We start from the raw sequence: 27965 nt of genomic DNA, 5'->3' as shown, positions 1-27965 counted from the left end.
CTGCCATAGCCTTCAGTGGGGAACAGTGCAAAAACCCAGCCTAGGGGTATCCAGAGTAGCTGGAGAAATTCCCAGTCCTTCTGCTTCTCCTTCGCTCCACAGCACACCTGATCGCCTGGAGGAGCAGGTCTTTGTTATTGAGGATGTTGTATTTGCTCAGGTTCACAAGTTTATCAAAATTTTCAGAGGAGTAGATTAGCCTAATGAGGTAGTACGGTGAGCAGTTGTTCTCCAGATTTACTTTGCCTTCTTCCATCTCTGAGTGACCACGCTTTACCCCTGTGGAGAAAGACAAAAGCCATCACAGTGAGATGAATCTGGAGTACTATCACACAGTGTTGTAGGGGACTGATGCACTTGGCAGTACCCACTGTTAAAAACAGCCCCCAGGAAATACTGCAAACCCACTCCACAGCTTGAAAGAGTCATTCCTGGTCAATTTTCCCAGCTCCTCCTCCTTCCCCTCCTGCTAAAGCTCAGACTTGGAAATCCCTCAGCAGACCTGGCACAAATTCTTACATTCCTCCTGGTCCTGTCCCTGCAGACATCATTCCAGCAGCACACCCACAGGTCTACATCCTTTCCCAACCCCTGTAAGTCTGACTCCCAAAGACACACACCTGGAATACTTTTCAAAATCCATGATTGCCCCTGGATTAGTGGTGACAAATGCATGTCTGCCAGCTAGAGTGAGAGGACAGCCTAATACATACAAGGAGGCCTTGTGGTGCTAACCACACAGGACTGCCTGTTGCAGAGTGCAGAGGGACCAGAGCATCCTACATCAGACTCTCAGCAAACTCCAGCCTGGTCTCAGGTTATGCCTCTTGGAATTGGAAACATCCATATTCCTTGTTAGGTCAATGCTTTTGCTTAAAAGGACCCCTTAATTACCTGCACCAAGGACTTTGGCAGTCTCATATTTACATTTCTACAAAATTTTTAGCTACATTTCTTTGCTGTTTTTTTTTTTTTTTTTGCCTATCTCCTTGCAGTCTGACCCAAACATGCCCAAACCACCAATGCAATATGAGATGACTATCAGCAGGGCTGCAAACAGACTGCTGAGATATTCCTTATGATTTTGATCAGAACCTCATGAAAAAGACACAAGAATTGTGCTTGAGACACCGCAGGTTTTAGTCTAACCTGGTGTTTTCGGAACAGCATGATCTCAGGGTGCTAGGCACAGGCTACCACTAGAAGTGGCTGAATTAAAAATATCCAGTGTTGCTTCACTGAGCCTCACAATACTCAGAGAGATGTATTATCAATGCTGTCCACATCCAGATAAAGCTGCATCTGCCTCAAGCACACAAAAGCACAGTCTGTAACTGCTGCCACTGCAAATGGGTGCTTCACAAGCTAATTCCTTCTAGACTTCAAATAGTTAAAAACAAGAAAAATAAGTACCCACATTCCACAAGATGTCTCATACCCCTAGAAACAAAAAACTCCACTGTTAAACTTGAAATCCATGAAAGCAGGTTGCCAAGGACCCCCTCCTCCAACCACCCACATCAGTCGTTGGTTGTCAGCTTGATGGATGAATCACCAACTGCTCAGAGACATGCAGGTGAGTGTCAAAGCTCACCAGTTTGAGCCTGGAGCACAGAGAATGGGCAGCAGCTGCTCTGCTCTGCAGCATCTCATCTATTTGTCATTCAGAGAGATTCCAAAATCTTCACCTGCTTTACCTGGCACCCACTGCTCAATGGTCAGATCTCACCACATTTTGCCATTTGGACCATTTCCAGCCTCCACTGAACAAGCCTAGCTCCTTCTACAGAGTTCATCCACAGAGTTTCTAAATGCGATTTTCTTGATTTAGCTCTTACTGTACATATTCACTGAGCATCACTGAACATCAGAGCAGAAAAGCACCTTTACTTTTTGCTGCTATTCCGACCCTTCCCAAATGCTCCCTCAGAGACTTCCATTTTGCTCTGATCCTACTCAGGGCTCCAATAGAAATTTGGGTAAAGCTACAAGGACCTCACCCCAGGAACTTGAGCAGAGATAGCTGCACATCCCAGGCTGGTCCCACATCTCTTTGCTCTGTCCCAGCTCCTACCAAGCAGTATATGGTGCCTCTCCCACCACAGCCACACATGCTCTACCTGCCCAGGTCCCCATGCTCAAGCCTGCTGTCCCTCAAGGCCTGGAAAGGAGGCTCCCTCTGCACCTCCACCTCCCTCTCCACTAAAGACAGCCTGCCTGGGGAATTCAGGGGTTCAGAGCCAACCCTGGGGCTGGATGGCCCAGGATGGCCCAGGAGCTGGATGGCCAGCTCCTGCTGCTGCTGCCTTCCAGCCCACCAGCAGGTCCTTTAGGAGGCCCTTATCTCCCCATTCCCACAGCTCTCTGGGCATTTCTTTACTCTCCCTCTTCCCAGTGCCAGACAAACTCCAGCACTCTGCACGTCTCTCTTGGCAGGACATGGCATCAGGCACAAGTGAGGAAGACCCATGGCTCTACCAAGGGACAGTGACATGAGCCATCTGCCACAGGCAGGGCTGCAGGAGGCAATGTGGCACTGAGTTGCCCAGGACTGCGTCCTCCATGCTTTTCAAATGAAGAGCAGCCAGCAAGAGTATGGAGGTTGCTCTGCTGCCTGCCATTAGTGGGCATGTAACACATACCAAGGGAGAGCACAGTGCACAGCTCTGTTGACTGCATTTACCTGGCTCCTTGAATTCCTTAAAGGTGTCATTCACCAAGGGAAAATGGATTACTATAGGTGCTCTGGGGTCCTCTGCATCCGCAAATATATAACATTCCTTTGGGTTCTTCTCTTCTTCTGGACTTAGCTCCACTTTGGGGAATGGGATATTTTGTATCTTGCAATATTTGTAAGTCATCTCTAATTGCTGTGGGCACAGAATGTCATGGAGTTAAAGCTCTAAGAAAAGAATCAGGTTTACTCCGGTATCCTGGAAATAATATAGCATCTTAACTCATTCCCTAGAAACACTATGAAATGAATGTGTAGTCCAAAGTAGCCACAGTACAAACTTCTACTTTCAACCACCACTCAAGCCAGACAATGCCACTTATCACCCTATAATGTTTTTTACAAGCCCAAGTGAATGACCCAAAGTCACACTCAGAATTCATCATGACAGACCAGGAGAGACACGGGCATGTCTCTAGCAAACAATTGTTACTGCAATTCCCTGAGGATTCTAGGAAGCATATGCTGTAATCCTCTACAGAAGAAAAGAGCTTAACAATTTCTACAGCTCCATTCTTGAAGGAAGCTTCTTTCCTCCGGCAAGGTATGGTGATAGATGATTTAGACAGCCACTTACTTAAAGGTTTTAATAAGACAAGAAGAGTTTACTCTGCAAGGAGCAGAGTAAGTTAATCTTCTCACCTTGAACGCATGCCCCAAACCATAATCAAGGGATATAATGACATCTACATTCCTCTCTGGCTTGAAAAGTGCTGCACCACTGGTGTTGATGAAATAGCCAACATCAATCAGACAAAGATATTTCTGCAGCGGTGTCAGATTGTTAGGGAAACCATCCAGCACAGTGTCTGAAAAACATTTTAATATAGTTAGTGGTGCATTTTTAGGAAAGGAGAAGTGAGTAATTCTGTCTGTGCTACATGCTGAGAGGAGCTCCTTGGTTACCCTCAAGACCAGGGTCACCTCCCTCCACAGTGTGAGCCCACAAACACAGCCTCAGGAGCATACCCTTCAAACTGCACATCTGGGCACACCTGGCCTGTCTCCACACTCTGCAGGAACATTCACAAAGGCAGGCCATGGGGTAGCCAGACAGAGGGCAGGTGAGACACAGACTCCACTGACCTCACGGCTGCTCTGGGGAGTCATTTTTCACAGAATACAGACTTCAACAGACTTTTTTTTCTCCCCTAAGAACTGGGAAAAATGCAAACAACACAAACAATTTCACAGTGTAGCAACACAACTAACAAATGCAATACATCGTTGCACTTTTGCATTGCTCTTTTCTTGCTTTTGCCTTCGCAGGGTTAGACTCCTCTCTCAGGTTGAAAAGTCTGATTTCAACTCACTTTCAGCAATATCATATAAACTATCTTAGCCACACTGTAAAAAAATACCCCACCTCCCAAAGGGGATTACACCAACTGGTAAGTTGAAATCTAAAGCCAGTTTCTGAGAGCCAGACTCTTACTTCTCTGCTAGCAACCTCACCAGCTTGCCCTGTAGACAGCAACTCCTCTACTGTTCCTCTAGCAGACTTTCAGTCCCAGGGAACAGGGAACATTTTGCCATAGTTTTAAATATCAAAATAGTGCTTTAAGAATGTTCCTCGGGATCACAAAATGAGGTAGCAAAGCTCATAGCAGAATATCATTGTGTTTAGGCATTTTAAGGAACTGTTGATCACAGAAATACTGCTGGTAAGTTCCAGCATTTCAATTCATTCAAGTACTCTGCTTCCTTAGCCTCATTCTGTAGTGTTGATTTAAACCATGCAGAGTAAATCTAGCTTGTTCTGTAGCCTGGAATGTTTCACACCAGCTTGAAGCAATAATTTATATTTTTTCCATTCCCTCACTGTCAAGTCTTTATAAAATGCGCTTATTTTAGCATTCAAGGCTGCTGAGAATTCACAGATTCAACTGTAATAAGAGACATTTGCTTGCAGTCCCTCACAGAAGAAACAGAGCTTACTTTTTTGTTTTATTTGGCCCAGTGAACATTTTTAGATGAAATTCCATTATCCCTGTTTTCTTAACACAGAGATGGAACTTTGCAGCATTTAGTCATGGCTGAAGACATTTTTCTTGTGAGAACCCATTCTTCCATCACACATTCAAATAGAGATTTTAAAGAAATCCTGTCTCAGAAATACCCTTGTAAGCATGAATGCTACTGTAAATGCATTATGCTAATTCCAGACTATTAGTTCCATATCTCATCAGGAAAATCAGGCATCAAAAGTCTTGTTTTAATATGTCAGATAACCTGAGCTGCAGGGAAGCCTTTAAAACAAAGCTCTATTCTCAAGACTTCATCTACCACAAGACTGTCATTTCTGTTCACAGACTTGGCATGTCCTCTTACTCCTGGAGATGGATCCATACATGGATTAAGCTTGATCTTATGCAGGCAACAAAGAGAAGATAGAAAACCTGCTAATTTTTCCCACTCCAGACTTTCAGTTTCCCTTTTCCCACTCTGAATTTCATGCTTTCCACATATTTTACTTTATTTGTAGAATATCTACCCTGAGACAGTCATTAGTGTTCGCTTCCTCAAAATCCTCCTTGAAATCTGCTTCTACCCATTTGTCTTTATAAAACTGTCAGCAAATATAAGGACTTTCATGTTTTATAACATTTACTGACTGACAATTTTATCCTTCATCCACCTTCTGAAGCTACTTGCTTGCTCCTTCTCTCTCCCACCCTTCTTATACTACTTGTTTTGTTTTTTTTTCTTCTTTCAATTGTTTTCTCAGAGCAGACTCTTAGGACACAGACGTTTTGCTTACTGAACACTTTAAACTTACTGAACACTGTGGGCTCTGCCTTAATCCACAGAAAAGCACCACCATCCCTCGCCATTGTAAGCAAACCATGGGGCAAGGGCAGAGAGGGACAAAACACATTGTAACTTGCCTAAAATAGGAGAGAAAATGCAACTTGCCAAAGAGAAGGGCTCAGAGAAGGCAGAGAACATGTGTTTTCTTGCTGAAGTCAGATCAACCTCAGTAATGTGGGGTCCTCCCACATTGCTACCTGTTCATGGAATAAATGGAGATGCTAGGATTATAGGAAGGTTCCTGATGCAGGAAACCTCAGCTCCATCCACTTCCTATCATTTCACATGTTGTTTCATAGCTTTTGAGGCAAAACTGTTGCAGCTTCCTCTGTCTACAGAGCAAAGACCACAGAAAATTGCTCTTTATACATCAAGTTTATGTATCTATTTAATTAACATTTACAGTCTAAACCTATGTGAGTTAAACTTTCTGTAGATGGATTTTGGTATTACTGTTTCTGAGGGGTTAAAGAGAAGTCTCTGGATGGATAATCCATCAGGCAAAAACACCAGACACAGGCTTGCAACTTCTTCTGTTCCACATAATAACCTGCTCTTTTATGCTTCTGGTGTTACCTTCGTTTCTTGACCTCAAAAGATTCTGCCCTTCCTAAATCTTTTGACTACTGTAACTATGCAGAGTGACAAACGTCCTGTAGAAAAGCATCTCTTGACACAAATTACAGGTAACTTCTGGAAGTGAAATAGCAGTCCATGGACTAGTTCATTTTAGCCTGTTACCCTAAAGAAGCCTACACCATGAACACAGGTCCAACTCAGCCGATTTCCAAACCCTGGAACAAACATGAGTTTTCCAAAGTCTAAAAAAAAAAAATCTGAGATGTTACCTGCACAGTGCAGCTAACTCTTTGTTGCAGTTACCTTTCCATTCAATAAATTTTTTCTGATGGATATAATCCTTATGAAACTCTAAGCCTCTCAGGAAGTTATGCGACTTTCCCAGTAGTGGACGCTTGGTCATAATGTCCTGAAACATTTCATACAACTTTCCTGACAAACAAGATGGAGGCTCAATGACAGTAACATCTTCCTCAGGAGAATGCTTTTCTGAAATAGAGAAGAAATCATGAAATAGAAAAAAAACCAAAAGCGATCTGCCCTGCCAGACATCTCTGCTGGCTAGCTGCCCTTGTTGTCTTCCTGTGGGTCCCTCTCATCCCTGTTTCTAGCAGGCTGCTGGAAAACATATGCACATGACCCATGTCATTTACCAAAACAGATATTTAATTATCTTTAAAGCCAGCACAGCTTTTGTGTTTTACTCTTTCAAATGATATACTGGCTTTGTACTTTTGTCCACAAGTAAAAGCCAACTTTCTCATTTGCAGTCACGGGCAGAGACACTTGACAGACCAGGAGGAAACTTTAAATGTAAAACATTTGTGCTAACATGAAGCATGTCTCTGGGGAAAAGAGAGAAGAGAAAAGGACAGAGCAATCATTCTGATACACATTAAAATCATGCTGGAAGTGTGAGGCAACACTTTAGACACTCTTACCTATATCTACCATATCTTGGGACCATCGTTCCCAGAACTCATTTGAATTGGAGGACCAGTACAAGCCATCCAGCAAATTCCTAGTAAAGATGTTGGTCCAAAGACCTGCAAGTCAAATCACAAGGGAAAAGTACTGCACTACTGCATGTTAACAACTGACCATTGCAAATATTCGTGACGGACATTATTAGCCCACCGAACCCAACCCCATCATGACACAACTTAAGCAGCAGGTCTCAGAGAGTTCAAACATAGTGGTGCAAGCACTTCAGTGCTCTTTCTCAGGAGGCAACTACACACAGAACATTCACTGCATAGTTCAGAGTAACAAAATAAGGGGTATCAGTCACCCAAATGATGTTGAAGAAAGTTTCCTGTGTATCTGTGAGAGAAAGTAGGCTTTGAAAGCATGGTGAAGCTATGTAAGCATAAAGGCCGCCTTTAAATGGATTTGTTATTTAAACTGATCTAAGACTCAATTTTTTTCCTTCCAGGCATGTTTTGTTTCTGTGGAGTACAGCTGGTCCAGGTTTAAAATAGAATTGGCTCCATATGTGAGCCTGCTTTTGGAAAAGTAAGAACTATCCTTCCTCATTAAGCATTATGCCAGGTACTTACACAAGAAACAAATTTAATCTCTATCAGACTCCACAGTGAGAGAAATATGGGTTTTCTCTCCTCTACCCTTGCTTTTGGTATCAAAACTAAAACACTTATAAGGATTTAAAATCTGCCTGAGACAGATGGGTTCCTCTGACTAGTTGCTTTTTCCCCTTCTTCACCTTTGGCAGAAAAACAGCCAGTCAAAGTAGTTGCTGGAGGTCAAAAGGCCTTCCTTCATCCTTATGAGCAGAGAAGATTAGTGGCACCATCCTCAAGCCACAAAGCTCAGGGAGCTCCTGCCTTTGTGGCTTGTTCTAGATGGCGTATTTTATTCTCAGCTCCTTCCAATTTTCCCAGTAATGCTTTGTCTAGAAATATATTTTATGAAGTTGAAGAGTTGGAGACTGATCAGAGAAGGAACACTTATTATTTCCTCAACTTGCCTCTTCTACCATCTTGTTTGGTTTAGACAATGGAACAGGAACCACGTTGCAACCTTCCCAAATCTACCCAGGTGAAAAGGGAGGACAGGAGGCAAAAAGTTACACAAAGAGCAGAAGTGTACGAAAGAGGTAAAAAGCTCATTGATTTAAGACCTAAAGCAGACATGCTGGCAAGGAGTGTTGCGTCTGTGGCTAGCAAATATCATGCTTTCTATGATGCTGTGATTAACTACATGGCACTGCTATGTCACCTTCCAGATAGCAGATCCGAGATTCTGGCAGCTTCTTCACTCGCCTTCCCATGAAGAACTCGCTGTCAAAATATTCTGAAGGAATGGAGACTCCATATTTTGGTATGGCCACTTCATAAGGAGAGAAATCTGTCCACTCTATAAAGAATTTACATGAGGCATGTTTGCTGCAATAAAAATAAAACCCCAAAATCTTCCCAAGGGTCTTGCTCATCTCAGCAGCTCTGTACTATCCACACATTTGTACTGCAAGCTGTACCATCTACTTCCATACAAACAGAGATTATTTGCAAACAAAAGGAACTATCTTTTTCAACTCAGAAAAGCTCTAACACTGGGTGAAAATGCTTAGATATCTATTTCTATATAAAGATTCTGGGATTGCACTTGCCTCTCTAAATCAAGAGCATCAACTGTACTTCATGCAATAGTGGTGTGAATTGCGAGGAATGGCATGAAAGCTCTATTAACCCAAAACTGCCAGTCTGCAAGATATAACAAAGCAGCCTGAAGACACATCAATATCACACTAGAAATTATCACAGTGTGGCATGGATGTGCAGTTTCCTGGCTCAAGCTGTCCTGCACAGACATTACAGTAGAACGGCAGCTATAAACCTAAATAAACATAAGCACTAACTGCTTTTCTTTCCAGTATCTACTGCTTTTTACACCTTCTGTTGAATGTGGCCTGTGTCCATTCAAAGGATGTCATATCACACCCATCATAGCAATCATACTCCACTCCATTCTCATACCCTCATCAGTGTCATATTTAGGGAGTGACAATTACATTTCACAGCACCTGTAGAAACTAAGGAAGCATCAAAGCCATTTTATAGGTGTGGCAGGAAAAGTTCATATTATTTGCCCACACTCACTCACAATGTCTCTTGCAAAAATAGAACTTCACCACAGATTTTTAATTAATGTCCTTTTCATGACTGAGGATGTTATCCAGCAGATGTGCTCTTTCTAACCAATACACAGGAATTTGCAAAAAAGACAAAAAAAAAATATTGAAAGATGAACACTGAATCAGGGCAAGCAACAGATGTATTCCCTTTTTTCTCCACACATACACACCTCCCTCCAAATCCTCTTTAATCCATACCCAGAAACAGAAGAAATTCCAGGGACACTTACCTCTAAATTTGAAAGTACCAAACTTCTCCTCTTTCACATTGAGGACTGCATAGAAAGGTAGTGGGTTTTGCCCATGCTCCAAGGCCTTGCGCTGGTCTGTGAGTTTGTACTTTCTTGGCTAATCAGTGAGAGGAAAAGATCACAGTAAACCTCTATAAGAGCATAACACCAGCACAATCTACCCAAGTAAAGATTTAAAGATTGATAACAGCTATTTTACAACACAGAGGAATCTGTAAGTCACATTTTTGTAAGAGACCTTTTCCTTCACATTCCTGCACTTTCCTCCCTGGTTGCCTTTTTGAGTACCTAGTAACTTCTTCATTAGAATATCCAAATGCCTTGACTGCCTGTATCCCACAGATCTTTAGTAAACTGAGGTTAATATTCACATGGGGACAGATTACTCTAACATCTAAATGTCAAAATAGAAACAGACATTAAAAATATGACTTTTCATGGAGAGTGGGGGGTGGGAATTCCTCAGTTCTTTCTGGAAGTTTGCCTACTGAAGTTGCTAGCTGTTTGGCATCCTAGGACAGAGGCACCTTCAAATTATTATTATATACTCTGGAAAATCCTGACTACAAGATCCTCTGTCATAGTTTACAAACCACATTGGGATTGCTCAGTCTCTTTGGATTTATTACACACATTATATCATGCTCTCAAAGAGTAAAGCTCTAAAGAAAGTAAGTGGCTGTTTCCCAAATATCTCTATATTTGTAGACTGTGTACCTACCCGTTCATGTAGGAACATCTCCTGAACAAGTGACCAGAGAGTTGTAAAAGATGGCACATGTCCTGCTTTTGCCCTTTCAGCAAGTTCCTTGTGATAATACTTCAGATGGTCTATAGACATAAGGTTGAGTTTGCATTTTGTCACTTGTTCTTTTACTGCTTTAAGTGGCTCCTCCAGTGACTTCTGTGACCAGTCAGCATGCTCATACAGGTCTGCTAGGGTCCTAAGGAAGTGAAACATTAGCAAATCACCCATTTATTTAGATGATTTTGGAAAACTGATGCATTCACACAATCACTTTAATCAATGAAAGAGAATCAGTGAGCCTAAACTGAAGTTATAATTGAGAGACAACAGTAAGAGTTTCACACGGGAATTAGGTTCACTTGTTAAAAATGTAAATCTTTGAAAGAGATGCAACTCTCACTGTGTGGAAAAGTAGTCACAGTAATTCCAAATCCAATCTCATTTTCCATACGCACCATGTTGAGCCAGAAGCCCCAGTGAGATAGGTGACACAGTCCAACAGATTTAGCTTCTGAAGAGCTAAGAGGTGGCCAAACATAGCTGACATTGCTCTGAGACCTCCGCCTGTTGCCATAACAGCTATTACTGGGACCTGTCCAAAACACAAGTATTAGTCTCAGAAAGTTACTCCCTTGCCACTTGGAAAAATCTAATTGCAGCTCTCAGAATTTCTTCAGCAGATTCATTGGAGGACAATTAATTAAATCACCACTTAGCCTATCTTTACCACTACCTTATTAAATCAACCTCCAGAGACTCTTAACCAGAATGCTTGGATGAGTTTGAATATGCAGTCATTTTAATCTTTCTTCCTACCTTTGCTCTCTATAATTGGAATTACAATGATTAAGAGTAGAAAATTATGTGATTTTATTATAAACAACAACAATTTGCAGTAAATGCATTTAAATTAGATAAGGGAAGTTTTTTGAACTCTGCTGATTCTTTGGATAGCATTCATTTAGCAAATAAAATTTCAGTTAGAAAATAAGTTTTCCCTTAAAAAGATACCCTGGATCTTGGCAATAAAATATACTTCAGCTTGTTATAAAATGTTCTAATGTTCTTTCTTCGCCACAAAATATTTTTGCTTCTTGTAAGAAGTGTTGTGACAATGAAGAAAGAAAAAAGGAAGCCAAAAGAAGTGACATTACACTGATTTGGTAAGTATTTATGTGAGGGGAATTTCCAATACTCCTGTTTTTCTATTGGTTTGGGTTGCCTGACTAGGCTGTATCTAACACAATGCCTCATATCCTGCTGGCTTGCAGCACCATACTGCTGGAAACTTTATTTGAAGAGTGGTATTATTAATTCCTTGGTGATTGCCCACTGAAAAGATTGGATGGATGAATACTTGAGCTGAAATTTTCCATGAGTATGGGGTACGCCCCACTGAGAGCCTCTGCTCTGCTGCCATTCAAATCAATTGGTTTGTTAGCAAAATGCAAATATTACTAGAAATTTTGAGGGGAGCTGTGTCAATCCTAATTCAATAGACCCATACCCCATGCTTGCATTCCAAAGCACAGACCTCATGTGCATGTAGATCTCTTTCCAGACGAAGAACCCTTTTCAGGGCACCAGCAACAACTCTCTTCCTCTTGTGCAGGAACTCTTGCTCTCCTTGGCACAGATCATACCCTAAGCGCACATCTAGTTTGTCTGTGCTGAAACATAAATAAATCCAGAGGCACAGGACTGCTGTTTAAAATGTATATGGATCTATTTTCAGCAACTGCAATCTAATGAATTCATTAAAAATCCTGAATCCTCATTCCGATTTATACAGAAATATAGCTCAGAAGTCAGTTTCTTTGCTTCTACATGGTCTCCTCATTGTTCCACTGTAAGGTTTACTGTCAGCTAAGGATAATACATATGAAAAACAAAGAAGGGCTTCTGTGACTTTCAGTAGCTTTGTAAGCTGAATCTCTTCTAGTTCTGCTTCATAGGATTTCTGAGCAAAGGATGACTTAAACCTAACAAAGTCTTTCATGGGCATTTGTACTGCAGATTTATATAGAAGCTGTACAATGGAAAATATATTCAAATAATTTTTGTTTGTTTCTTGTCTGACACATTATTTTACAATGCAACATTTTGTCTTCCCTGGTTTACACTTATTTCTCTTGATATCAACCAGCCACAAGTGTTTTCTTAAGAGAACGTGTGTCATTTGGGTAATGCATGGACTCTGATGTTTTGTTATTTCAAATTCTCTTTTCCCTCTGTCTTCTTCTTGTGCCCCTTTTGAAGAAACCTCCAGTATTACTTAGTCTTTGGATCTTTGATGCAAAGGACACTAAGTTCCTCACCATTTGAAACTCTCTTTTTTTTTTTTTTTTTTTGCATCTTGGTGACACTGCTTTGCCCGGAGGACATTTAGCTTTGAACTATTGTGGTGACTCTTTAATGATGACTTAAATATTGTTACATTTTGCCTCTAGTCTTGTACATTCCTTGTATCTAAATAAAGATACTCTGTTCTAGATTTCACAGTTCAAAGAGCAATAAAACCTCTAGAGAAAAAAACAGAAGTCCTCTTACCAATCATTTAATTGGAGGTACAACTGTAGTGGCACATTCTGTAAACAAAGAGATGAGAGCAGGTACATGAATGGAGGGAAAAAGAGAAGTTTTGAATCCAGATTTTCAGTGCCTCCTGAAAAGAGCCGCCACTGCCACCCTGCATACTTTTTGGTTGGTTTGTTTGGGTTTTTTTTTTTTTAATATCATATTAATGTGTTAAGTAGTGAGGGTTATTCTACTCTTCTTTCCAGATAGAAATTACAAAACACTTACGTGTCTTACGGGAAGGGTTACTTTCACATTATGTCCAACAGGGAGAAATTTCAGTGGTACTGTTAAGGTGTCACTTAAATTGCTGTTGTCATCTTCCTTATCAGAAACTTTCTGTACAAAATGAAAAGCATGGGCTGTATTCACAGAACAGAAACAGTGCAGGTCTTTGCTGTTTCAATCACACTGGAAGTAAGCAAGTAGTAGGCACTGTGTAGTGCCCTGTAGTTACCTGCAGCCTGACTTTTAGAACTGGCTCCCAAGCTTTCACACAATGGAAGTAGAAAGTATCAGTGTCCTCTGTCGTCTTCTGTGTTCTCTCATGAGATGCAGGCACCGTAAGCACGAGATTTTTACCCTCTGGCAAAAACAGGTTTGTTTAGAGAATAATACTGCTGTTCAGGCAAAAGAGCTAACAAAGTTGGCAAATTTCCTGCTGGTGTAATTTTCTGTGGTAGATCCTCTATAAGTTATCCCAGCAGGAAGCCTCCTACAGCACAGGATCTGGTACTCTGGCCTTTACCCCTATAGCTCAGAGTGCTCCCAGAGTCAGCACTCTCTCTCACTTCCACCAGCAAAGTCTACTGTGCCCAAACTTGATAGCCCCAAGGAAAAGACACAGAGATCAGTTCAGGGCACTTCAGGGCATTCAGTGCATTGCATTTTATTATTTAGATCATACATCACTATCTATATATAATTTAGAACATTCTTAGTTGTCTCTGTACTCTAAAATGCCTCCATCTGGGTCTGAATGACTATAATAGGGTTGGTTTTGGTCATGTTTCACAGGGAAATTGCCATACCTTTCAAATATTTCCTGCTTTCATTAATATCCACATGCACTTCCAAGCAGCAAACCTCACGGGACTGTAAAAGGCAGGAATGGAAAAGGGTGAAGAAAGAAAATAACACATCTGCTGCAAATAATGAGACATCATGCAGACAGCCACCACCTGTAATACAGAGCCAACTGAACTGGTCTCAGTGCTGGGAGCAATCCAAGAGAAAATTCAGAGCTCATTATTCCAGGACAGTAGCCCAAGTTGCACTGCGTCAGGGTGTCAATACAGTGGTGCATTGTCAGAGACTGTTAACATATTCAAATTATCCCAAAATCAGGAAACTCTGTACAACACACTGGTGTCCAAACACATATATCTAATAATTATTTAGGAAGGCGGGGGGAAAATACCTGATGATGAGTTTGTGTGTATTGTGGCAGTGATTAGTCTACAAAGCATCTTCGTATAGGCCCTGATGTAGGGAAATCATGGATTTATTCCACCCTACCCTCCACCTGAGTCACTCCAGTTCACCTTTAATAACTCATGCCAGGACAGTTTTCCAAGTCATTTCAGGAACAATGCATGCCAATCATTGCACCTCACACAGAATATGAGGTGGAAAGAATAGAATATGTGTTACTTTGCCTCAGGGGTATCAAGGGCTAGCATCTGGGAGCCATGCACAGGCTTGGAGGAGTTGGCATGAAGTACTTGGTACTCCTTAGTTGCTGGGCCAGCCTGAGGAGACAGGTAATGTACCACATGCTGACTAACTCCCAAACAGGGCTCTGTGTTTCAACAGCTAAAATAACTCTTTATTAAAAAACTCATTTCCCAAAAAAGCTGTTGCACTAGATACCCTTCCAGTCATAAGCACACTGAATACCTACTATTGTCTTCTACAGACCTTTGTTTCTCCTGCCAAGTGGCATGCTGTGTTAGGAGAAACACAATCAGTTTTCACTCTCAACACCAAGAAATATGGGGTTCTGCAAGAGTAACAAACCACACCTTGGCAACATATTGACATCTGTAATAGCTGAGGACTTCAAGAAACACAGCTTCTGTTTTTGTATGGAGAAGGCAGCAACTGAGCTGTAACAAAAGGGCACTGTCCCATATCTCTGACTTTAAAATGAACACCATGCTCTTATCTATTATGGTAGGTTGTGTTCTCTCTATAAAACAGGGGGGAAGAGGAGAGGATCAAAATTAAGCAGATGTGACTCCAAGATAAATTCTCATGTGAGCCTTACCACTAGGACATCATTGGTAATGAGATGCTCTGGAGGGCCAGGACTGAAAAGACAAAAATAGCAGACAAAAAAAGCTGCATGAATAGCTGGATTTTGGTTTGTATTTAGTTTTTTATATAGCAGTTATATGACCTTTCCTGCTTAAAATTAAATATAGGTATGTTATCATAATTTGTTTCCTAAAAGGTAAAATACATGATCTCCTGCTAAGCATGTGAACCAAAATACAGCAGCCAAAAAAAAAGAAAGACAGGACAGCCCGTAAAAATACTAATACTTAAAACTATGTGCTAAGTTACAGCAGAACAAAAGCATATTGGTATATGTGGAATCATGTCCTGCTATTAACAAATGACCATATGACTTGGGGAAAGCAAAGACTACTATTAACGTGTTCTGCAAACATTTATTAGGAAAGACATTTCTGACTAGTTCATATTATAACTTATGGCTGATCCCAAATGAATGGCAAATAAGAATTACCTCCTACTGCGCTATATGTATGACTGCAAAACACAAAGGTAAGCAATAAAAAGGCTTTGTCCCAGATATTTTACCTTGCAAGACCTTGGTCTGTCACTGAATGGATGTGGTTATTTAATAATATGAGTAATCTGTAGAGTCTACTAACAACATCTTTCACTAAGGCAAATATTCTAACACCCCTATGTTTCACACATTCATAAATGCTTTCATATATCTGAAAGGGCCATTGAAATTATGTAGTACATAACCTTTGTATGTCCAGGGTATTTTACCAAACATCATTCCCAGGATTAAAACTTCTATTCCAGCTGTAAAATGTATTTAAATAACTAGGTTTGATTTCCAGGAATGGACATTGCCCAAATGCCTTTTAACTTGAATGGTAAAGTTGTTCCTCTTATTTCTAGTCTGAATCCAGTTCCCAAGCACTGATGCTCATTCTGACCTTTTTATGTATCTGACTGTGACTACTTCCACATTTGCAGATTATTACCATCATCATACATGATACCATCTCTTAAGGTAAATATATGTGAGAGGTGAGATACCTCTCACAGGTAAACTAAATACATTTTCTTGAGTTTCACTGTGGGAGAAATTAACCAAGAGCACAAGTGATTTTTTTCTGCAGTTTCCTCATGTTTAAGAATAAGAAGTCTTATTTACAGTTCCTTCTCCTGATCATGCAGTTAGACAGTTTTCACTGGATTGCCTTTTTTTTTTTTTTCCCTCACTAATGTTAAGGTCAAATATTCCAGAATGTGTTTAGGAGGTTCTCTTAAACTAAGCCTGTAATAGGATTTAAAACTCTTCAATCAAGCCTGTGGCAGGATTTAAAAGACAGAGTAAATTCATCTTATGGGACTTGTTCTCCTCTAGAAAATGCTGATTACCACTTTAAGGGGGGGATGGTCTTATTTTCATTATTTGTTGATTGTATGCTTTTAATGGGTGATTTTTTTTCTAGTACTGTCTACATAACTCCATGTATACATTGTTATAATACAAGAAGACAAGTTTTATGGTCTCTGAGAAATTCCACAATGTTCTAGGCATTGTTCAATTAATATCAACAATTTGAGGAGCACTCACATTAAGTTTCACATGCATCTTGTATAAAAGTTATCACATTGTGACAATTTTCGGGATCTAGATATACATATTCAACGGAAGTTTAAGATTTGTATGAAATATACTGAAAGGTGGAATTAGCTAGAGAAGTTAAGGTGTAAAAAAAAATAGTTTGAAACTTTAATTTAGGTTCACTGCTGGGACAAAGAGCTTGAAGAAGTTTCTCATCCTCTGAGGTATCATTACTCTGTGGCATATCTATACCTTTTAGCTTTGGAATTTTACTCACACTCTTTCCATCCAGAATTCCACTTCCAAACTTTCCCATTTCTTATAGCACCTCTCTGTCTAAAAAGAAGAGGGTAAAATAAATATAGATTATTGAAGGCTGCAAGAATTTGGCAGCACAGACACACCTAAAAAGCCCTTCAAGACATGGCATCTCTTCTGCTAAAAAAAAGTCTGTTGTCATTTCTTTCCAAAGCTGAAATTGCAGCAGAAACCACAGACTTGTGAAAGGCACATAAGATTAATGATCTCCCATTTGATATGTAGAATTATACATATTTCAAATCAATCAGAGTGGGAGAGCTTGAGTGAAAAGGAAATACAATGGCTCTCTGCAAGTTAATGTGCATGGGGGGGGGGGAAAGGCATCGAAGCCCAGCAACAAATGTCATTAAGACCAGAGACATTTCCACATACAAACCATTTAAATCACATTTGAACTGAATTCAGAAGAGATTAATTAGGCAAGTAACTGAAGTGGTTATTGAATCACTGTATTTCGCAGTGACTCACTGACTGGCTGAGAAGTGCACAGGACCAGCCAGCAGGGTCACAAGGAAAATCCATGTTAACAGCTTTCAGCATGTGGGAAGTAGCTGTTTTTATGGACTGTCTCCTTCCTGTAACGAGAGTGTAGCAACACCGCAGCAACAGCTCAGACAAACCCAGGAGCTGCCACAGACCTATCCCAGCTTTGTTTGCCGGGTAACTCTCTTTCACGGGCTCCTTAAAAAATACCAAAGATGTTAGCAGGACAGGTGTTCCTTTACTATGGGTTAGAGAAATGAGAATCAACTAGAAGGAAACCCAGCGTGAACACCAACAGGGAAAAAAGACTGAAAGAATCATTGAATTCAAGTAATGGGTGAATTGTTTCCATGTTTTTATAAATAAGTTGCCATTTAAGAGGAGATTTCCCCTAAGCATGGCAAAAGTGGAATAAAGCTGAAAGGTAAGGAAGTATTTATTTGAATTCTAAAAGATAAAAATTATTATTTATAGATGCTTTCTGTTAAAACATTTTGCCTTCAGAGAGTATGAGAGAGCATTTTCAGAATTTGTAAAAAGAGATTCATGAAGTCACAAAAATACAGCAAAGTTATAGCTGTTTTGATGAGGTATTGATAATGATATATTATATCATTGATAGGCTACCTGTTCATGAAGATCCAAACCCTACTTAACATGGAAGACAATGTGTACAATGAGGCCTTGTCAATGTCTCCCTGTGTTTTCAGCCCTTACCTCTGATTTCAAAGCAAATGTCTCACGGATTGTCTCCCCAGGTCTGATTCTAGCAACATTGAAAAGAACTGTGAACTGCATGTCATCTTTGGTGAGTGAATCTTCATCGCACACTGCCAATTCTAAAATGTTCTGGTAGTAGAAAAAATAAATAGGAACACTTATTGAGCTTCTGTTCGGCAGAAACAAAAAAAAAATATTATAGCTTTTTGCAACTGTTTCACTAGCAGAGCCGTAAGAATAAAGAAGCATACCCTTTCCTTTAGGAGTCTGCTAATGTAGAACATTATTACACCCAATCTTGGGAAACTTGTGAGATGGAAAACGACTACCAATAACAGAGGTTCCCACTCTCCTGAGACAGAAAAGATGCCAATGCACCCCACTGATAACCCACCCAAAGAACAGTTTCTTCATTCACAAAGTTCTCCAAATTGCACAATTTAGGGAAGGATTAAATCTGTTGTCTACACCACAGCAACTTCACTACTCTTCCCTTAGAACCAGTGGAGAGAAAGTTCTTTCGAATTTAGCCATGCCAAAATAGCAGAGAAGTATGCCACTAGAGTGCTTATTTCACTCAGGTGACAACAAAGAGAGTCTGGACTAGCTTAGATACAGGCATTTACATCACCAATGTCTGTAAATATCTGAGAAAAACACTACTTCATGTGTCTACTGTCTGTGCAAACCAGACTGTAAAAGCAAGCGTTTTCTTAAGTTATTTAGTATAGTTGATCAACATGGTGTCAACTGAGGATTCCCAGATAATCAAATCAGTGAAAATTCTGTTTTTCTACCTCAACTTCTCTCTGGATCCTAAAGTAGAAAGTCTCGTTCCAGACAGGGTTGTCAGAATTCTTGACGGTTTTGGTCTGAAGCTTTCCAGGTGAAGCAGATGGCAGCCACAAGCTTACATAGCAGTCTGATGAAGTCACTGCAGCAGAGAAAAATTAAAAACCTGATGCTAATGTTATAGATGAACAGTTGGGCTAGGCCATAGTCCTGGAGATTAATAAATATTACTACTTTTTTAAAAAAAATTAGTAAAGAGATCACCATTTGGTAACAACCAAAGAAAACCATCTAATTCCTGAGTAACTGCAAACTGCAAATATACACATGCACACACAAAGTACACTAAGAGCCATGTTTCCCATGTGAAGAGAAAGAGAAAAGTGGACTATGCCCACTGGCCATTCCTAAGGCATAGTCCTTACAATTCCAGTCAATGATGTTAAAAAATTAAACTGAAACTACAGCTGGTTCCACAAAGGGCTGTTAGGATGATTACAGGAAAGGAGAATGTATATTACAGCAAAGATCAGAGTCTGGCTTGCTCAGTGGAGTCACACAAGCATGCGGAGGGGATGTAATGGCTGTCTAGAGGTGTTAGGCACTAGGCAAGATGATCTGGTGCAGCTCAAAGCCAGCATGGGCCCAAGAACTGGGGGGCACAAGCAAGTCGGAAATCTTCATTCTGCTTCCATCCTATATATCTATTCCTTATGGTTAGTGTGGTCAGTGCCTCGAGCAGCCATCCTTTGGGGAGAGCCGGGGTGGGGAAGAACATTTACTTTGTGAAGCTTGACAACGGTGGGAAAGGAAATCTCCAAGGTGATGTCTTTCAGAGCTGGAGTCAGGACTTGACGGAAGATTTCTACTGCAGCCCGAGATGCCTAAATACTTCAGACTGGTATCAAGCAGTGAATAACATTGCCCCGCAAGGTTTTGGCACGAAAGTGGAACTGTCCCTTCAATAGAGTAGATAGAAGACATCATTGAAACTCAGAAATACAGGCCTTGTCACACTAACACCTTTCTAGTGGCCACCTCTGGATGGTGCTACGTGGCATTTGCCACTGGAGCACAGGAAGCCTTTGGCAGACAGTTACTCAACCAACAGGGGATTCACTCCCTCTGGTCTCCCTCACGTCCAGGCTCAGCCCTGCATGGATGGTCTCAGCTGCAACTCGAGTAAATCATTGGAAATTGATGCTTTTTTTTTTTTCCCTGAGGTATTTTTCGCTAGAGGAATACACAGGCCAGAAGTTTCAAAACTGACAAAAGGCATCTCAATGCCTCTGTCCTAACTGAGGAACTCATTGGAGACCTCTGCCAAAATGACAGCTGAATGGCTGGTCCAGAGCACACCTGGAGAAAGAGACATAGGAAGGTGTGAAGAGGAGACAATGAGTTAAAGACACTTGAACACAAAAGTACACAGAAAAGCCTGTTTTGCCTGCATGTTCAGCATTGGCTTAGAACTGGATCTGCAGAGGTCCTCCCTAACCAAAACTATCAGTATTGTGACTGGTCATCTGAGAACAGCAAATACCCTGAAAGATAAGGTATTTTAAAAGGCTTGAGATTCTGTAATTTACCTTTGATTATAATGCATAATTGGTACATTTCAATAAAAGGTTCCTAAATTCACAGCCGGTGTGGCAAAATTCCTGCCCAAGCAGATTCACAGATTGTGGTGTCCTAGTGAAGTCTGCCTTCCCTTCTTGGCCTGGAAAATTCATCTGGGTGCCACTAGAGACATATTCCAATCTCCAATACCTGAGACATTTGATCTAGTTTTAGCCCTGGCATTAGTATTTCTTCTGCTTCATGTACATTGCTTGTGCACCTTCAGAACTTAAGAATATTGCTTACTGTACAAAGTCTGGAGGTGACAAAAAACACAATCAAACCACAACTCACACAGGTCTCTTGACTTGATGTTCTTAGCTTGTATGATTCTTACAGAAAGCATGTGGATGGGGCAAAACTTCATCTGCAGAGAAAACAAATGCAATAATTTGATCAGCTCAGAATACAAAAACACAATGTATTTTGAACAGTACAGGGGACAGCCTGCCCATTTCTCTTTCAAGTGAGGTGACCACCCTCAAGTGGAAGGAGACCACGCTGAGATGAAAACACAACGGCACATTGGGCTGTTTGCTCAGGAGCTCGAGAAAATGGAGAAAACACAGGCTCAGACAATGGTATGAAAAGCTTTCTCAGTCACCCCAGAGGCACTTGTTTTCAGGCAACCTGGTGCATGTATGGCCACAATGGTAGTTGTACCACCAACACCCCAAGGGTCCTGCGCCACCCATAGGTCAGAATGGGGATATTAGGATATTATTCCCCTTTGGAAGGGGATATTAGGAATTGCAGCTGCCTGCCCAGGTCAAGGCACAGCTGACCTGCCTAGGCCAGGACATGGTGCTTACCAAAAAGCATTATTAACTTCTGACTTTGTATCTGAACTGAGACTAAATTTCTGTGATGCATGTAAGTAGGGCAAGCTCATCAAATGGCCCTGCTGCCTTTGAGGGAACAGACCACAGGCCCAGCAGAGACCCTGCAGACAAAATAAAAATTACTCTGCTTTGCAGATATGATATCACAGAATTCCCTATCATTATGTATCCTGAAAATAATTATGGGAATGGAAGTACTTCCCTTCCAGACATGAGATTTGTTCTGCCACAGGCAGGCTATCATTTTAACACTATTTCAAGTTATTTGTTCCTAACACTTAAGTTAAGATTTCCAGGCTAAGGTATTCAGAAAATACTTGTCATTTTCAAAAGATGTTCTGATAAGCATGATTGAATACATATTGTAACAATCTTAATAACAGAAACAGGGAAAATACTTAAAACTTTTCTCAAATCAATACATTTAAATTTGCTTTTAATTTTCTGTTAGGTTGGGGGTTTTTTTTGCATGCCATACTACCATAGCTTGTCAGCAATATTAAGTAATAATAATAGGCAGTTATTACAGTCCTGCTACCACTAATAAATTAAAACCAAGTTTAAACTACCGACTGAAATATTATCTCTATTTGCCTAAACAGAGAATCTCATTACACTATCACTAAATAATTCAACAATTTTATTTTGAAAGTTAGCATCATGACTGATTTTCCTGACAAGGAAATCACTAACTCTGTAGACACAAACTGTTGGGGAAGGAAAAACCTCTCTATAGAAAGAGTCACTCACCACAGTTAATCAGAAATTCTTTTAAAAGGAGGTGGAGACTTTTGGACATGTTTATTAGAGATGAGAGTCGCCTGCATTCAGCTTCATTCAGACTTGTTTAGAGGTAAATTACCTTATGTAAGATGGATATCATCTGAGCTGTGAATTAGTATGTTCAAATAAAGGCTTCATATTAAACTGCATTATGTCACTTAAAAGTTACATACTTTTAAAATTCAGATTAATATTTAAGAGCCACTCTGAGCAGAGCGGCTTGTTAAACCTATTAAATCACAGTCTGTCTCTTGGCTTGTATAAAAATGCAAAGCAAATTTATTTTTGTGTGACAAGAACTCTAGTATGTCCTCCTCCAAATTTAAAACTGACATATTTAAGACTTTCTTAGTTTAATGCATTGTGGACATTAAAAGTTCCAATTGGAACACTTCCATATTATTCCAGTTGCCCACTGAAAGAATTTGACTTTAATTTTCCTGTGCAAATAGTTATTTAACATAGGACTACCAGCTGGAACACTCACTCAGCATTCCTAGTGGTTTTCATTTACGTGAATTATTGGATTATGTGGACAATTACAGAGGTGACTAGTTTTAATTAATATGCTAATTCTTAGTCATTTTGTAATCAACTTCTCCCTTGCTCAACAGAAGCCCAAAGCATTCACGGAATCTGCCTTCACTGAAGAAACAGAGGTTAGCAAAAATTTGCTTTGAAACGTTGTGTGATGAAAATTTCCTAACTGCTTATAAAAATGGTGCCTCTGCAGCTCATCTCCAGAGAAGTCTCAGATGTGACAGATGTCATGTTTCCATCCTCAGCCACTACAACCAGAGTGCCTCACTCCTTCTTCCTTCCCCTTCCAACAGCAATCACTTTCCTTAAACATGTCAGCATTTGCCAAACGATGCAAATATCAAAGATGACTTTTCACTCCTCTTGATTCGATGCAGATTGTCCTGGTGGTGTTGCAGGATAAAAGGCAAACAGATTCAGATGGGAACGGGTGGCCATAATAAACCCTGAGGACTCTCTAAATCCTACAAGGAAGCCAAAAACCACCCCTCTCCCAATACTGCAGCTACTCCAACCTGTGATAACCATTCAAAAGTGGGCTAATTCCTTTTTTTCATCACATAAAGGCAGAGCTAATTTTCTTCAACCAGAGTCCAGAGCAGACTCCTAGGGTATGATTTGGATGGTCTAAAATAACATCTTTGCCTGAAATTGCTGGTACTCCAGAATATCCTTCTACAAAAAATAATTACAGTTAGAGTTACAATTTGCTACTCTCATAACATGAAAAGCAACATGGAACTTCACAATTAATGCAACTTGATGAATGCAGATAGTATTATCCAGACAGCCCTTGACAGACTGGCAGCTATATTGGCCTTGCTGGTTTTAGCTCACTTCCTTGGGAGACACATGGCTTCTTGTACAGGCATGCAGAGAGTAACAAAGCCCCTCTGTAAACATCCAGAGTAAAAGGTAGCTTTCCCAGAAGCACATCATTCTGCTTTTGCTGGGAATTCTGTTTTTCTGAGTGCAGGATTCAGCTGCCTGTGTATTGTTGCATCCTAAGCAAGAAACTCCAGGCCAATAAACAGTAGCATCTCCAGAGCGCCAAAGAAAAGGATAAAACTTGGGGGAAAAACTATTAAATTCTACTTCTGTGTTCTCAAAGCAAGCTTTCTGAGAGTCATTTCTGTTTAAAATACAGGAGAGTCAGTAATCAAGACATAAAACTAGCATGTCAGAATTGCCACAGCAATATCAAACCTTGACAGACTGAAAATTAACATCTGTTGCCACCATCTCATTGATTGGAACAATATATGCTCACTGACTTCCTTCCACAGGAATGCGGATCAGCTTTGGAAGAACACATAAATCTCTTCTTTACAAGCAGTCACTTAAGGTTTCATTCCAAAAAGAAAACTTTGAGCATATGAAATCTTCTCAAAGCTTATAAGTACTGGGGAGCCTACCAAAACACTCTGTGGATGGCAGTAAAAAAAAAAACCTACCAAGAGTTCATATGTTTTATTTCAGTCCTTATTGTCCCTCTATACTGCTACTAGAAAATCTCATGGCTACCTTCACTACACAGTCAGTATTCTAGGGAATTTTCTACAGTCTGGGAACCTCATCCCATAACTACCTTCTCTCTTTTTCCTTTTCTTAAAATAAGTCCTTGGTTTGTACATGTTGGAAGACTGATTGGAATGGTGTCCCTGCACCAAGCTTAAGTAGCTCTCTGAGCAGAGTTATCACCACAGGATAACACCAAATTATATTAAGGATTAGATGAGGATTTTGCTGTCTTCTCACATTTTGAAAATAGCTGTAGGATTTGTCACTCAGCTTTATACATATATTTCAGAAAAGAATAATTACCTTCTTTCATGGATTACTTCATTCTTCAGCAGTGTACTAGAAGCTGTACAATATCTTGCCTACAAGATCTCACACCAAATGAAATTATTTGGCATATTCTTACCACTATTTTATGTTAGATACTGAGGATTTGGTCCAACTACAATTTGGCACTTTACCAAATTGAAATTAAATCTATAAATGTATAAACTATAAGAAAGCTTCATTACCAGCCTGGTTCTAAAGCACACTCTTCCACATAGATCCTCCAACATCTAGTGTGGGCTATTAGCCCTTTCATCAGTGAGAATACTGATAGAAAACTGTCCTTCCAACCAGCTGCCTACATTCATTATAATTAAAGGGAGGAAAAGTTCTAGTGGAAAAAGTGACTGACTGAAGAAATACAGAGTACTATGAGAGTCTCATTTTACTTGGGAATCACAATTGTCACAAATTTTATCACTGGAAGTTGAACAGTTAGTGAGGAAATCTAATTCACCTTACAAACATATATTGTAATTTCATGTAATGAATTACTTCAAGAATCACTGCAGATTTGAGATGTATCTCCTATTCATATATATCAGTCACCTCCTTTACACAAATGAGTTGGTCCCTCAGGGCTTTGTACTGACAAAATTTCTGAGTATTTTACTAGATGAAAATTATTCCAAAGTCCACAAAATAAAACTTCTAAAGAGGGATTATTCTTGTCTGAGCAGAAGAAAAGACTTTGTCACGAACATGAGAAGTTGTAAATTAATACTGACAATCACTTCTGTGTCAGTTTGGTAGCTTTCTAAAAGTGAAAAAAACTGACTGGGAGATTTGGAGGTCTTCCTGGATAGTTTGAAGTATCCACACATTTCTAAACATGTTTTTTTTTAATGTAAAATAAAGAAAAAAAACCACACAAAGCCACTCTGTTCTTATTTCTGTATCTATTTATCAACTTATACATACTGACATAACAGCAGAGCTACCTGCAGTACTGAATTAATCTCTTCCCTTGGGAACAGAAGCTTTCTGAATTGAAACTGTGCTTGCACTCAAACCTTTTGGCAGTGGTGCCTGCTAACCAGAAGTCTGTCTATACTCACGGAACAGCAGTTGCAGCATTGGGATGAAATGCAAGAACTTTGTCATTGAAGCTTTCTAGATAAAATTATACCTGAGCTATCTACCCTTCTATCAGCTCCAGAACCATCTTATTAGATATAACACTGATCTTTAAAACTGATAGATAACATTCATATTTACAATAGAGACTTATATCTGGATCTAACTGGTAGATGGATTAGATACAAATTTTACCCAGAAAGTACATGAAATACACAGTTTATTTCCTCAATGTGTGAATATTTTTAACCTATCCCTTAAGCCATCCATTCAAGCTACTGATTTTTTCTAATCTTTAACTTTGCCTGCAAATATTATCATGACACAATTAATGATCTCTATAGACTGTAGTGTGCAAAATTGTTTCTCACTATATTTTAAGTCCATGAATGTCCATATTTCTTTTATTTGTTGCAAAATTTGATGAGAGGTTTGATACATAAAGAATGATTATCTGTAAATAATTTACGCCTTGCATTCAGACACCATGTCCATTATTTAAGATACACATGAGAAAAGAATTTTCAACTAATAGTTCTGTTGATTTATACTAAAAGCCACTAGTCAGAATCTCTGAATAGAAGTTACTATTAGAAAACTCAAGTCCAGACATGAAATACTTCCACTAGAATTGCAAACGCTGTAAACATTACATTAAAAATAGTTAGATCTAACAAGCCAAACAGCTCGTTAGATGTCTCCCCTGCAGCTAAAGTAACATAGATTATGCTTTGCTGGTAGATAAAGCTGTTGGTTTATTTCAGCCGGGGCAAGCAATGAACATGTGCTACCCAGAGAAAAGCACACAGGAAGGCTAAAGCACTTTCATTTTACGGGAGGTAAACTCTTCAAGACCAGCCTCCTCTTCCTTCACGGACTTCACTCGGGCACATACACCACACGATAAAAGCAAAGCGCCCCATTTTCTCCATGTTTTCACTGAAGCTCACCTAAATATTAGTTACTGTGAGGTGAAAAGAGGAGAGCAGTGAGTCTGCAAAGGTCAGGATGCCCCAGCCACACCACCGCAGCCTCTGCATCCCAGCAGATGCACGGATGAGGGAGTTCACTCGGGAGAGCTGGAGCAGAGAGGCCCAACAGGGAGGTGCCAGGTCACGGCACGGCGCTGCCACTCTCTTACCTTGGCTGGTGGGCTCCCCATGGCATGAAAGATGGCGGCAGTGACCGAAACCCCAACTTGGTTAACAGATCTGTCAGCTGACAAACACGCTGGCAGCTTGTTGTGCTGCTGCTGAAATAACCTGAAGGACACATATAATTTATACAGGCGCCGAGCTCCACCCTCTGCCTCCTCTGTGTGGAGGAGAGCCTGCCTACATCTCAGAGGGTAAGATCTGCAATGTCAGAGGTGAGCAGAAAGGCTGACGCTTTTATTATTTCTCACAATTTGCTATTTCCCCAACATCCTCCCACCGGGTTTTTTGGGTTGATTCTGACATGTTCGGAATATCTTCCTGCACTCCCACCTCTTCCATGTATCTAGTCAGAAGATTAATTTTCAGTAGCTTTCAAGTTCTTCCAGAAAATACTCCACGAAGAAAAGAAAATAACAAAAAAGCCAAAGGGAATGCAGAACTGAATCTCACTTATTACAATCTCTGGTGGGCAACCAACCCACTTTCAAGTGCTCTTTTCAACTTTTCCTACACTAGGGACTCAATATATTCCCAATATATTATTGTGAATCTTTCTGACAAGAGTAAATCATAACTCCTCAATTGGAAGTACCTACTGGCTGATCACCTGGCCAAGGCAGAGATGCTGGTGAAATCAAGGTAAATATTGGCAGAGAAAGGGAAAGCTGCGTGTCTTCTTTTGCTTCTTCCACTTGCTTTTTATACTAACACGATAACTTGACATTTCCCAGCTTCCCATCCCGTTCCCCCATCAACTTGCTGTTGACAGTGCTGGGTCCTAAGGCATCCCTGAAGACGGCAGAGGCATGGCTTCCTCCACTTCTCCCATGCCTACTGTGACCTGCTGACAGGGTGCCTGTCAGGACATTGCTCCAGGCAATCTGCTCTGCTGTACCTTAACCCACACTTGCAATTTCATGGTGTACAGACCCAGGCCTGGAAAAGGCCTGGGGGCCACCACAAGTTCTCAATAAGGGACGTTCTCACTGGGGCAGAGAGGATCAATCCTCACAAAACAGCCAGTGCACACCTTAAACTGATGGAGAATGTCAAGAACTAGTTTTCATCCAACAGTACTTATGAATTTGGC

At 40.4% G+C, this 27965-nt stretch overlaps 1 protein-coding gene across 1 annotated transcript; it reads right to left on the bottom strand.

The window, feature by feature from the left end:
- Positions 1 to 40: 40 nt before the first annotated feature.
- LOC134045792 (cytosolic phospholipase A2 beta-like) lies at positions 41 to 26880 on the bottom strand. Its single transcript, XM_062495791.1, has 21 exons — positions 26860 to 26880; positions 20923 to 20995; positions 19791 to 19967; positions 19014 to 19150; positions 18214 to 18345; positions 16970 to 17028; positions 15124 to 15166; positions 13886 to 13949; positions 13312 to 13439; positions 13083 to 13193; positions 12828 to 12865; positions 11812 to 11947; positions 10733 to 10869; positions 10251 to 10473; positions 9509 to 9626; positions 8363 to 8500; positions 7066 to 7170; positions 6428 to 6613; positions 3377 to 3543; positions 2684 to 2870; positions 41 to 279 (listed from the first exon to the last, which is right to left on the bottom strand). The coding sequence occupies exons 1-21, from the start codon at positions 26878 to 26880 to the stop codon at positions 41 to 43; spliced, it is 2619 nt and encodes an 872-aa protein (XP_062351775.1).
- Positions 26881 to 27965: the final 1085 nt, after the last annotated feature.

This window comes from Cinclus cinclus, chromosome 6 (assembly GCF_963662255.1).
Source record: "Cinclus cinclus chromosome 6, bCinCin1.1, whole genome shotgun sequence".
NCBI lineage: Eukaryota > Metazoa > Chordata > Aves > Passeriformes > Cinclidae > Cinclus > Cinclus cinclus.
Note: the sequence above shows the minus strand (reverse complement) of the source record. Positions and strands in the feature narration are given on the sequence as shown.

Bases quoted from the DNA above. Each gene is read 5' to 3' on its own strand.
- LOC134045792 (XM_062495791.1), bottom strand. From the start codon at position 26,880: ATGGGGAGCCCACCAGCCAAG. The intron at 13,950-15,123 runs GTAAGGCTCACA...TGCCTTTTACAG, and splicing joins TTACCAATGATGTCCTAGTG to TCCCGTGAGGTTTGCTGCTT. The intron at 13,440-13,885 runs GTATGGCAATTT...TGTTTTTGCCAG, and splicing joins AAGCAGGAAATATTTGAAAG to AGGGTAAAAATCTCGTGCTT.